This window comes from Symphodus melops (genome assembly GCF_947650265.1).
Source record: "Symphodus melops genome assembly, chromosome: 1".
NCBI lineage: Eukaryota > Metazoa > Chordata > Actinopteri > Labriformes > Labridae > Symphodus > Symphodus melops.
In genome coordinates, this window is record NC_136691.1 from 44796085 (window position 1) to 44808611 (window position 12527).

A 12527-nucleotide genomic window follows, 5' to 3' on the forward strand; every position below is an offset into this window, starting at 1 on the left:
TGTTTTCAGACATAACCAACTCAGAGTTGTTAAAACATTTACCTCCTACAAATTCATGAGGTGAATATAATCTGTAATACATTCCTTGAAATTAAACATGTTTTGAAGACTGTCCTCCTAATTTGTCTTTCAAGCTTTTAATAGGTTCAAATGAACTTTTTTTTTTCAATTGTTACTTTTCTCATCTACTCTCATTCTATTCTTTTCTTCTGGTGTTCGTGACTGTTATATGAAAAAAACTGGGAAGTCAAACTTAATATATTAGTCACTTTTATCTTTCCTTTCACCAAACATTTTAAACCACAAACATTTTACTGTTAAAAAGCAGATTACTGACATTATCATGACTAAAAACAGAAACAGTGTGATGACATCAATTGAGTGATACTGAATCCATGACATCTTGGAGGACTGTGTCTTTAAGTGAGCAGCTCCCTTGTGTCTCATGACAAACTCGATCCAGAACATGGCTCGGTCCAGAGGCTTCATGGGCTGGTCTCTGTGCACTCTGGAGAGCCCCTGCATGTTCTCCCTGTAGGATGGCTCATAAAGCACTGCCTTCAGAGCATCCAAGAAGTTTTCTTGTTTCAATGTGCCGATGTCCAGAACCTTGGCCACGCCCCTCACTCTCATCCTGAACAGGTTATCATCCTGGTCAAACATCAAAGGAAGGCCGACAATGGGAACTCCGTGGTAAATGGCCTCCTGGAGTCCGTTGGTGCCTCCGTGGGAAACAAACACTCGGGTCTTTGGGTGACCTAAGAGGTCGTTTTGGGGCAGCCAGTCCAGCAGCAAGGTGTTGTTGCCCAGGGTGGACGGGGTCTTACCAATGTGCCTCCAGAGGACCTTCTGAGGTAACTGGGCAAAAGCAGCAGCTACATGTTCTGCAATATCCTCAGGAAGAGAGCCCACAAAGACCCCCAAGCTCATGACAATGACTCCATGCTCTGCAGAGCTCTGAACAAAGTCCTCCAAATGTTGAGGAAGCGGCTTGGAGGGTTTACATTGAAACCCACCCATGAAGATTACGTTGGGCATAGTGGGGCGCGGGAACTCCAAGGTAAAGTCAGTTCTCATCAACCAAATATCTGCTGCCTGAACGAGCTCATCATAGTGAACGTCAGGACCAAAGTAACGGTGGACAAATGGAACGTAGTAACTCTCTTTGATTAAAACCTTGTTTAAAAAAATCGCTAAGGCAGATAAAACATTTTCCACTCTTTCCCAGAAAGTCATCTTATCAGTCAGTTCAGAGCCTGATATGGGAACATATGAGAGAGGGGAGGGGGCAATTGTTTGAAGCCCATCTTGCAGGATTGTCCATCGTACATTAAAGATGAGAGGTAGACCCAACCGATGAGCAAGAAGAACGCCTCCACCTAAGCAGGGGTCAGTCAGGACAGCATCATATTTAGACTCTTGAAGTAACTGCATCATTTTGGTATTCTCAAATATGTCTTGCATTTTTTCAACCACGGCTTTGTGAGTAGTATGCACTATTTTAATGAACTCCCGAAATGCTTTGACATATGCTGAAAGAGAAGAGTGGAACTCGCGCCGGAGCTTAAAAACATTTGAGGTGAAATGAGTTAAATCCTCGATAGCAAATCCAAGGACAACGTTGAGGTCAATAGATTGGTAGTGATCTGATTCTGCTTCAATGTACATGTTGCTTAATTGTGGTCTTATCACTGTGATATTGTGACCTCTGGAATGCAGCTCCTGGATGAGGACCTTCATGTTAACCCAGTGACTCCCATCCACTGGGAAAACAAGAACTTTCCCTCCATCCGCACTGGGAACAGAGCAGAGCAGTACAGCCAGTGTCACCAGATGAAACAGCATCATGTCTGAACCTGGAATCTTTAAACCTGAGAAAAGGTTGAATAGTAACTAGTTAATTGAAAGTGTATGATAGTCATCAGATATTTTTTTTAATCTATTGTATATAATTTGCTCTTTACAAAACAAGTTTTATTAACAGAAAAAGGTAAAATACTTTAAGGATATGAGAAAAAAAGGATTTTAAGTTACTGTTGAATTGGACTTCACAACTGTTTCGATTGCTTTGTGTGCCATAAATCCTCCACCAGACAGCAGATAGTATTCCAGCTGCATGTCTATCATCTTAAACATGGGGTGTGATTATTATTTTTTTTACTCATCTGTTTTGATAAGGCTAATAAGAGTTACGCCTAGCACCCCAACTAATCTGACTGACAAGAGGACACACTGAGGCTGTTGATTTGGATTGATTGGTTGATCAAAATCAAATCAAACAGCTTCAGCGGTTAGCTCCTTCCTGGCTGAAGCGAAGGCCAGATTTAAAGGCTGGACTAAGCTCCAGCTCTTTGTTTGTTACGAGGCCGACCGAAAGATCAGCGTGACACAGCATTTAGCTCAGCGTAAGTTCAAGCAGGAACACTGGTGATATTCTTTCACACATTTATTCAGTTTCTTCTCTCTACCACTTCCTCCGTCTATCTGCTGTGATGATCAGCTGATTCAGGGCGTTTACTCTTTCAGTAATATTCCAACCAGACTCTGCAACAATCTCTCTCAAACAATCATCTAGACACGGTCAATTTTTAAAACCTGTTCTCTCTCTTTCACAGACAGTTTGACATTTCAGTGTGATCTCTGTGACCAGCCGGAAACCTACTCCTCATCACATCCTGCATTCTTCTCTCACCACCTCCACCAGTGCCAAGACTTCGTAGGGTCTTGATAAGATTAAATAACAATGGATTTCTTTTGAAAACGATTGTAATTTTAAACAAAACAATAAAAAGATCAAATAAAGGGCTTTGATTAATGACAAGATGCAAGTCAGTATCAAGGTTTGAACAGAAAGATCAGTTCCTTTCACCATTTAAAGTAACTAATCAAATTAATATGATCAAACTGTTCGCTTAACTGTTGAATTATTTTCTCATATCTCTCTCTCTATATATATCTGTTTACTTACTAATAATTGTATATTCATTCATTTACCACAACTGTTTATTTATTTATTTATTCACTGGACAACAATTGCTCCTGTGCCATAGTTACTTTTTCACTTCCAAATCTCAATCTTCACCAAACGTATTTCCTTGTATATCACTATGAATCTATTGTTATAAATGTGAGCAGATGTTGTAACGCTGCTGTATAGGATTGTTGCTAACAAAGTTGCGTTGTAGTCTTCACAATGACATACAGAGTCTATCTTTCAATCACTTCAAAGACACAACCTTCAGATCATGATTTTACAACTTGTTTGTATTATGTAATGGAAGTGACACTTCTTTATTCAGTTGCAGTAATGTAATCTTGTACTTACAGTAGAAGGCTGCTTTATTGTAGACTGACCGTCTGTGGAGCTTTTGCCTACCAGTCAGCAGCAACTCTGCACTTGTTGTTGACTTTGTGGAGTCAAACAGTTTACACTGACTGTTGTGAAATATGTTGGTAAAAGGCAAAGTTTACACAGTAGTTAGGAAATCAAAGATGGATAACTGAATGATTGTAAACTCTAAAAAAGCATTTCACATTTCATGATATGATATTAAAACATTTTTAAATGTATTCCTTTTCAGTTCATTTATACACTACATAACTATATACTATACTCATTTCAGTTCATATCCATTTTAACATCTTTCATAAAGACAGGCTGATAATTTAGGGTTAAAAAAGGAATAGTTATCAATGTTAAACATGATTCTTTCTGTGAGAATTAAGATTTTGACTAAAGGATAGCATAGAAGCCAACATTGTTTATGAAACAGTATGACATTTACATTTTTTTATTGTGAACAGGCTTATAAAGTCTTCAGCCACACAATACGTACATATGATCATCAAAATTATTGGATGTACAGTGTACACACTTGTTTTATAAAATGTATGTAGTCTTACCTTGGAAGCCACCAGATGGAGACATGGTCCTCTTATCCTTCTCAGGCGGTTATTTTGAGCTTCCTGCTACTTATTTACATCCACATTTTTATTTTAAACACAAAAAAACATACTATGTCTTTGCATTTTCTGATCCTTAATCCTTTACATGATTCTTATTCTTTTTGTGAGACATACTGACTTTCTAGGTTAGCTTGAAAAAGTCAGTACAGGTCTGACTCTTTATTTGTATAAAGAAAATTCAGCCCCTCCTTTCCAAACACCACAATGCAACACGCATTTAAATAAAAGGATATATAGCATTTACTATTTACATTAAAAAGTTTTGTAAAGTTGTGTTTATTCAACAAACTATGTTCATACAAACTGCAGGGTTTAATAAATATTCTAATTCAATTTTCAAAGGCATTTTTTGTTCACGTTTTTCATTCTGGTTACTCTTGTACTCAAAGCTGTTCATTAGCTTTTATTCTTCTGGATCAAACATCATTGTAGAATTGTATTAATATTAGCCAATAGTGATAATCTGCTGAGTTATTGAAGCTTTTGATATGTTAGCTTATTGTAATGAAACAACTACATCAGTATTTGTATGCAAATATAATCTTTCCATCTTGCTATGCTTCTTGATACTGTCTTTGTGAAGTCAAAATGTTACAAATCTCATAAATCAAAGATGTTGAAACATCTTTGTTTAAGATTTTAATCCAGGAAATTAGACTTTTCAGCTTTGAATGGGGCAACATTTATTTTGTGCTTTAGTACAAACATCATTATCAACATCGTCATCAAACCTTTGCTGCACATTTTACAAATTACAACTTTGTACGATTTAGGGTTTGTTTTTTTCCCCAATTATCGTTGCTCATCGTATTATTTTCTGCTTGAGTTGGTGAAATAATTTAACAAAATAATACAACTGGGAAGTTGAACGTAGTATATTAGTCACTTTTATCTTTCCTTTCACCAAACATTTTAAACCACAAACATTTTACTGTTAAAAAGCAGATTACTGATATCATCATGACTAAAAACAGAAACAGTGTGATGACATCAATTGAGTGATACTGAATCCATGACATCTTGGAGGACTGTGTCTTTAAGTGAGCAGCTCCCTTGTGTCTCATGACAAACTCGATCCAGAACATGGCTCGGTCCAGAGGCTTCATGGGCTGGTCTCTGTGCACTCTGGAGAGCCCCTGCATGTTCTCCCTGTAGGACGGCTCATAAAGCACTGCTTTCAGAGCATCCAAGAAGTTTTCTTGTTTCAATGTGCCGATGTCCAGAACCTTGGCCACGCCCCTCACTCTCATCCTGAACAGGTTATCATCCTGGTCAAACATCAAAGGAAGGCCCACAATGGGAACTCCGTGGTAAATGGCCTCCTGGAGTCCGTTGGTGCCTCCGTGGGAAACAAACACTCGGGTCTTTGGGTGACCTAAGAGGTCATTTTGGGGCAGCCAGTCCAGCAGCAAGGTGTTGTTGCCCAGGGTGGACGGGGTCTTACCAATGTGCCTCCAGAGGACCTTCTGAGGTAACTGGGCAAAAGCAGCAGCTACATGTTCTGCAATATCCTCAGGAAGAGAGCCCACAAAGGTCCCCAAGCTCATGATAATGACTCCATGCTCTGCAGAGCTCTGAACAAAGTCCTCCAAATGTTGAGGAAGCAGCTTGGAGGGTTTACATTGAAACCCACCCATGAAGATTACGTTGGGCATAGTGGGGCGCGGGAACTCCAAGGTAAAGTCAGTTCTCATCAACCAAATATCTGCTGCCTGAACGAGCTCATCATAGTGAACGTCAGGACCAAAGTAACGGTGGACAAATGGAACGTAGTAACTCTCTTTGATTAAAACCTGGCTATAAGTTGTCCTTAAGGCAATTATAACATTTGCAATCCTTTCCCAAATGGTCATCTTGTCAGTCAGTTCACAGCCTGGTACAGGAACATATGAGAGAGGGGAGGGGGCAATTGTTTGAAGGCCATCCTGCAGGATTGTCCATCGTACATTAAAGATTAGAGGTAGACCCAACCGATGAGCAAGAAGAACGCCTCCACCTAAGAAAGGGTCCGTGAGAAGAGCATCATACTTGGCTTCTTTCAAGAACTGCATCAGATTAGCATCCTCAAATATTCCTTGCATTTTTTCGACCACGGCTTTGTGAGTATGAGGTAGCATTGACAAGAACTCCAGTAAAGCTCTTATGTATGCTAAAGTTGATCTATGGAACTGACGTCGGAGTTGCATCACTCTTGTTGAGAAGTTATCAAAGTCTTTTATGATAAGTCCCGTAACCACATCGAGGGTGATTGATTGGTAGTGATCAGACTCTGCTTGGATGAACTGAGTGTTTTTTTGCCTGATCACTGTGATATTGTGACCTCTGGAATGCAGCTCCTGGATGAGGACCTTCATATTAACCCAGTGACTCCCATCCACTGGGAAAACAAGAACTTTCCCTCCATCAGCACTGGGAACAGAGCAGAGCAGTACAGCCAGTGTCACCAGATGGAACAGCATCATGTCTGAACTGAAGCTGAAATCACAAAAATGAAAAAGTATTTTGTTAGAAGGCCAGCCTAAAATGTTCTAATTTAGATTTACCATTGATTAGTTTTCTTTATGCTAACTTCTCTTGTGTTAAATTTATTTGCCATTCATTGTTAATTGGTAATTGATTATGCTCAGTGTTCTTCGGCACATGTTGGGATACCAGCAGTTTGAATGGTGGAGGTTTTAAAACGTAATAATACACCGGTACACAGTTTACACGCGTTGCTAAAACATCATGAAAGTTGACTGACAGAATCTTAATTCAGTGATAATATGATATGATTTACTTACAGTGGGGATGTTGTGGACAGAAGATGTATGCTATGTGCTGCATTTGTCTCAGAGTCTCCACCACGTTGACACCTTTATAGACCTATAAATGACGTTCAATATTTTGTTCAAAGTTCAACTTTCAGTCAATATAGTAAGTGACTTATTGTCAGAAAAGACTCCGTTTAGAGACCACTGTGAGTGCGGTTTAAATATTTCAGTACATTTATTTGAACACATCAAAAAATGGAGATTGAAAGAAGAGTTTGAGGAACATGTTGGTTAAACATTGAATTGCAACGTCATCATTCTATACAAGCACTTGAGACAAATACAATGTCGTAATAGACATTACAGATCGATAGATACACATTATATATGTATATATGTATGTATATATACACACACACACCATTTATTTAGCACACCTTTGTTAAAATTCTATAGTTCACACATTTACCTCATTTGTTAACTGATGTTAGTAAATACATATTTGTTATACAGATTTTATAAGATGTGTGAATCAAGACTGCCCAAACACTGACTGCTTCCAAAATGCACACATACTGTCCATGCTGTAGGCTGGGGAATTTAAAAAAGTGTGTTTCAGAAGGGATTTAAAAGAGATGATTGGCTCAGCTTATCTGACCTGAGCTCGTTGGGCAGGCTATTTCATCACAGGCTAACAGAAGATTTCAATCTTTACTGATCACCAATTCATATAGCACCAACCTTATCTGTACACTGAACAAGGTCAAAATCCTCTGCCACACTTAAAGTCCACAAATAGATGAGTATCAGGATAGACCAACCACTCAGGAATGAAACCTCTCCCCCTGGGATAAAACTGCTTAAAAACACAGTAATGCACAAAATGTACACTCCCCTGCAAAGCACTGATACATCTCTGCTTGAATATATGTTATTTAAGCCTTACTGTATGTTCTTCTCTGATTATCATTCAAACCCAGGTAAACTGGGATTGACTCAAGTCCTGTGACCTGAAGATAAACTGATAAGTGAGTAAATGAATGGAGAGGTAAAAGAGTGCATGAACATGTGGGGCAAATCAATAACAAAGATCAAATATGAAAACAAAACATTGAACCTGACTGGAGTATTTACACACAGTTATGTTTAAAGTGTTAGCAAATCCAAGGTGTCCACAGAAATGTTTTAGTGGCAGTTAAAACATGCAGCGCTCTTTGGAGAGTACTTTCTTTGTATTCTTAAACTTAAGAATTAACTTATTTTTATAGTATTTACTTATGTTCTTTTTCCCCCATGCATGGATACAAGTACAATGTAATACATAAGGAGTTAAATATTTAGATATGTATTGAAAACCTCCTGACACCATCTGCTGGTGACTAAACTACATAGCAGTACTTCCTACTCATAAATGACCATGTGACACAGGTAAGTGAAAATGAAAGAGAATTCAACTTTGTAGGACAGCACGGAGACGCCATTACAGGGTGTGCTGAAACAAAAACCCACAACTGGACTATTTAAATCGCTCTAACTTGGTGAGTTTTGCTTTTGAAAGACGATTTGGAAATGGCTGAGAAGTATTCTCTTTTTGAAAGTTTCCTCAAATGCCACATTTGTTTAGAAACTTTCAGCGATCCTGTGTCTCTGAGCTGCAACCACAGGTTCTGTTCAAGCTGCTTACAGACAAACTGGGAACAAACTAAAATCAAAAACTGTCCCATCTGTAAAAGAAAATCCTCCAAAGAGAACCTAATTATAGACTTTGCTCTGAAGGAACTGGCAGACTCCGTGGCTGGGAGACAAAAAGCTGGATCGTCTGAGAAAGGGGAAAGAGAGAGAGTGGATGTGATATGTAACAAACATGATGTTGAGCCTGAACTTTTCTGTAAAGATGAAGACCGAGCTGTGTGTCCTGTCTGTGAGTTTTCTCTCCACCACGGTCACAAGGTGGTTCCTGTAAAAGAAGCAGTCGCTGACCTGAAGGAGCAGCTGAAATCAGACTTAAAGTCTCTACAGGACAAGAGGGACAAACACAAACAAGTGGAGAAAACATACAATGAAGTGATTCAACACTCCAAGAAGCAGCTGTCGTCCACAGAGAGGCAGATCAGAGCAGAATTCAAGAAGCTCCAGCAGTTCCTGAAAGAGGAAGAAGAGTCCAGACTGTCAGCTCTGAGGGAGGAAGAGGAGCAAAAGAGGAAGACTATCAGCAGAGAGATGAAGAGGATTCAGGATCAGATCTCCTCTCTGTCACAAAGTATCTGTGCTGTTGAAGAAGAGCTGCAGAAACACAGTGCGTCTTTCCTCAGCAGTTATAAAAGCACTCAGAGCAGAGCCAGAGTCCAGTGCTCAGTGTCAGATCCACAGCTGGTCTCAGGAGCGCTGATCGATGTGGCCAAACACCTGGGAAACCTGTCCTTCAGAGTCTGGGAGAAGATGAAGGACAGGGTCCACTTCAGTCCTGTCATTCTGGACCCAAACACTGCACACGGCCGGCTTTGTCTGTCTGATGATCTGACCAGTGTGAGACGTGGAGACACAAAGCAGCAGCTTCCTGACAATCCTGAGAGGTGCACTTACACTGCAGATGTTCTGGGCTCTGAGGGCTTCAGCTCAGGGAAACACAGCTGGGAGGTGAAGGTGGGCGATCATCCTGACTGGATAGTTGGTTTGGCTAAAGAGTCTGTGGACAGGAAGGGAGAGAGTTTTGCTTCCCCAAAATATGGATTCTGGTGTTTATTGCATCGTGATGGAAAATACACAAATGGCGTTGGAAAGAAGCTCCCAGTGAAGAAGAGTCTTCAGAGGATCAGAGTCGAGCTGGACTATGACAGGGGAGAGGTGTCCTTCTATGACACTGAAGACATGAATCACATCTACACGCACACAGACACATTCACTGAAAATATCTACCCATTTTTCAGTTTTGGATCTGCTGGTGCTGCTAAGACGACTGATGTCAAAATCTGTCACTCAGAAATGTCTCTGTGATAATCAGGAATATCTATTGTAGGTCCATTGTTCATGTTTGTTTGTGAGTCTGTCTGTGCAAGCATCCTGACGATGGGATTACATACAATTTCCAAACAAAAATGTTAAATTCTTTTAATCAGCAATCGTAGTCATTGTAAGTTAGGCCGAAATGTATTGAAAATGTAAACTTTGTGAAATGATTGGCTCTCCTATCTTTAAAAATGCCTGCTGGGTATTTGGTTGATTTCTGGACTCATACTGTTGTGAGGTTTCAGTTCCGTTTTGTTTTTCTGGTGTAGTTTTTGTGTTGTCTTTTCTCCCCCTCCCTCTTCTGTGTTTCTTCCTCCTGCAGGTATGTGAGTGGCAGGGGGTGTGGCTGGCTCCTCCATGCAGCAGACGAGGCACACCTGATTTCATCTCATCACCTCCTCCATAAAAGTCTGGCTTGCACTGCACTACTCTGTCAGGTAATTCCGTCTTGTTCGGTAGAGTCACGTTTGCTCACAGTAAATTGTTTGTTGCATCTAGCTGATTTTTTGTGCCTTCGTGTTGTTACATTGTGGACTGATCTTGTTTCTTCTTATTTCTAGTTTTTGCTGGTGTGCCTCCTGTTTTGTTCTACTCGTTGGAGTTCCCTGTCTTCTCGAGTGGATCATCAAGCCAGCCAGCTGCCTGCCCTCACTTCCTGCTCTTTTAGTTTTTTCCGTTGGAACACAAAAATTATTTTTGTTAAAAACAATTTTTGGTTTTGTCCTTCTCTGCATATTGGGGTCCGCCTAACTAAAATGTAACAACTGCTGCTTTATCAGTTTTATCTCAGAAGAAACCTCTTGAATCAAATACATTTTATTGTACTTTTTTTTCTTCTTTAAAATCACATTCTAATAATGAATTTGTTAGATCAGAATGATTCATTAATGAGAATTCTAATGATTTTACCTGATCATCTGATTTTATGAGCATAAATAATTGTCTGTTTAGGGGGCTGTCGTACTAATAATGCCAGAGAATTCTATCCTGAATATTTGGATCTTGGATTCTAAAAGTGCAAATCTACTGAAACTTTGAAGATTGTTTCAGTTTTATATCCTTTGTAATTGTTCTATGCTTCTTCAAACGTTTGGATCTGTGAACATAAATATCGATCATTGTTTTTGCTTTCAAATTAAAAGCTAACGGTAAAGACACAATTGTATTTGTAATAATTTCTGGATTTGTAGTCCTTGATTTCTCTTTCACAGTAAATTTGGGTATTAATGATAGTACCCTTTGAGAGTTACATATTGATCCCTTACTTACTTTAACAACCCCACCAACAAAAAAGCTATATTTGTTTGCATTTCTTATTCTCTTTTTTTATTTAACAGACCCTTTAGTTTTTGAAATATTGACCTCTACCAAATAGTTTAGAAGTCAGTTGACTGTTACGTATGACCACATGACAAATACCAGCCAATAGTAGTTAAAATCATGTAAAATGCTAACGTATAAGGAAATGAATGAGATAAAAATATCCTGGAAATTGGACACACAAAAAAGACCGATTTCACTTCAACAAAGGATGATAGATCAAAAAAGGAAATACTGCATTTATAGATGTTTCATCTTCACTAAATCCACATGCTGAAGTGCAAAAGCACACAATCCTCAGATTCATTACACTTGTAAAATAATTCTTTGTCCAAAACATTCATTTTTTAATTCAAAAACTAAAGAAGAAATAGTGCAAAACAAAGGAACATTTGCATGTCTTCACCATTTCTTCACAACACGGCTCAACTTTGATAGTGCAACAACACTAAGGTTTTTGAGGAACAACATCTATATTTTTGTTGGACTGAATGAACTATGTTTGCTGGTTTCTATGTGAACTTTGAAAAAAAACTTTGAGCATGGTAAAACACTATCAAAACATTCTGATTCCAACCTTTCACCTCAACACACCTCATCTGTGCAACAGCACAAATGCTTTATGAGCATTTCAACCAATTTACTTTTAATGGTTTGCTTCAGAGCATCCCAGGTTTGAGTTCAAACACAGGGAAACATTGCATTTCTGACATCTCCACCATGACACACTTTGGACATAGGCTGGTTGGTATTTGTATGTAATGTCATACGTAACCATCAACTGACTTCTCAACCATTTGGTAAATGTTTCAAAAACTTTCAAAAAGGCCTGTTGAATAAAAGAAAAAAAGATTGTCATCATTCCTCACCTAAGATAATAAGTAATGCAAACAAACATGTTTCTCTTGCTTTTTCTTGGTGGAGTTGTGTCTTTTGCTGCATTATGTGTTCGTGTCCATCTAGTAGTAATAACACAGGAATTTATAAATGACAACTTCTATTAATGGAAGTAACATTAGCATTGCAGCTTGCGACATTTAGTTTAAAGGGAATTAGTGATGATATTTATTATTCTCTGAGCTTTACTCTTTGGCTTTACTCTTTTACTTAAAAATGTTTTTAATAACTTTAGATTAATTCTTCTACACACTCCATGAATAGACAAATCAACCATTTGGTTGAGCATGTTTTAAAACAAATATAGGATGTAGAATGTAACTTTTTTTCTGTCTTATCAAATAACATATATGTTAGCACTTTATCACTAACACCATATAAAAAACTATTCTTACCTTTCAAATGTTCATCAAAAAAGTCAAAATGTCTTCGATGATTTTCACGTTTTGACTTCTTAGTTGGATTTATTTAGCTTTGCATACCTTTACCAAAGAGTAGGAATGGCTAAATCAGTTTGTGTTAAGTTAGACAAGTTAGACACTCCACTTATTGAAACATAGTGAATCAAAATGTGTTAGCACAAAA

At 38.5% G+C, this 12527-nt stretch overlaps 3 protein-coding genes across 5 annotated transcripts; 1 reads left to right on the forward strand and 2 right to left on the reverse strand.

Annotated features, from left to right (window-relative positions):
- Nucleotides 1-253: 253 nt before the first annotated feature.
- Nucleotides 254-3334, reverse strand: LOC306819658 (UDP-glucuronosyltransferase 2A2-like). The gene is made up of 2 exons (XM_079337076.1): nt 3326-3334; nt 254-1871 (listed from the first exon to the last, which is right to left on the reverse strand). The coding sequence occupies exon 2, from the start codon at nt 1846-1848 to the stop codon at nt 262-264; it is 1587 nt and encodes a 528-aa protein (XP_079193202.1). The 5' UTR covers nt 1849-1871; nt 3326-3334; the 3' UTR covers nt 254-261.
- A 1314-nt stretch (nt 3335-4648) lies between these two features.
- LOC306819664 (UDP-glucuronosyltransferase 2A2-like) lies at nt 4649-12508 on the reverse strand. 3 transcript variants are annotated; one of them, XM_079337091.1, is made up of 4 exons: nt 12338-12508; nt 8472-8538; nt 6750-6831; nt 4649-6441 (listed from the first exon to the last, which is right to left on the reverse strand). In XM_079337091.1, exon 4 carries the CDS (start codon nt 6426-6428, stop codon nt 4845-4847), a length of 1584 nt encoding a protein of 527 aa, XP_079193217.1. In that variant the 5' UTR covers nt 6429-6441; nt 6750-6831; nt 8472-8538; nt 12338-12508; the 3' UTR covers nt 4649-4844. The 3 variants fall into 3 exon arrangements, with proteins under 3 accessions (XP_079193217.1, XP_079193216.1, XP_079193218.1); XM_079337090.1 differs by lacking the exon at nt 8472-8538; XM_079337092.1 differs by lacking the exons at nt 6750-6831; nt 8472-8538.
- LOC306819690 (zinc-binding protein A33-like) lies at nt 6852-10885 on the forward strand. Its single transcript, XM_079337133.1, has 2 exons — nt 6852-10162; nt 10286-10885. Exon 1 carries the CDS (start codon nt 8289-8291, stop codon nt 9711-9713), a length of 1425 nt encoding a protein of 474 aa, XP_079193259.1. The 5' UTR covers nt 6852-8288; the 3' UTR covers nt 9714-10162; nt 10286-10885.
- Nucleotides 12509-12527: the final 19 nt, after the last annotated feature.

Coding starts and splice junctions, on each gene's coding strand:
- LOC306819690 (XM_079337133.1), top strand. CDS start 8,289: ATGGCTGAGAAGTATTCTCTTTTTGAAAGTTTCCTCAAATGCCACATT.
- LOC306819658 (XM_079337076.1), bottom strand. CDS start 1,848: ATGATGCTGTTTCATCTGGTGACACTGGCTGTACTGCTCTGCTCTGTT.
- LOC306819664 (XM_079337092.1), bottom strand. CDS start 6,428: ATGATGCTGTTCCATCTGGTGACACTGGCTGTACTGCTCTGCTCTGTT.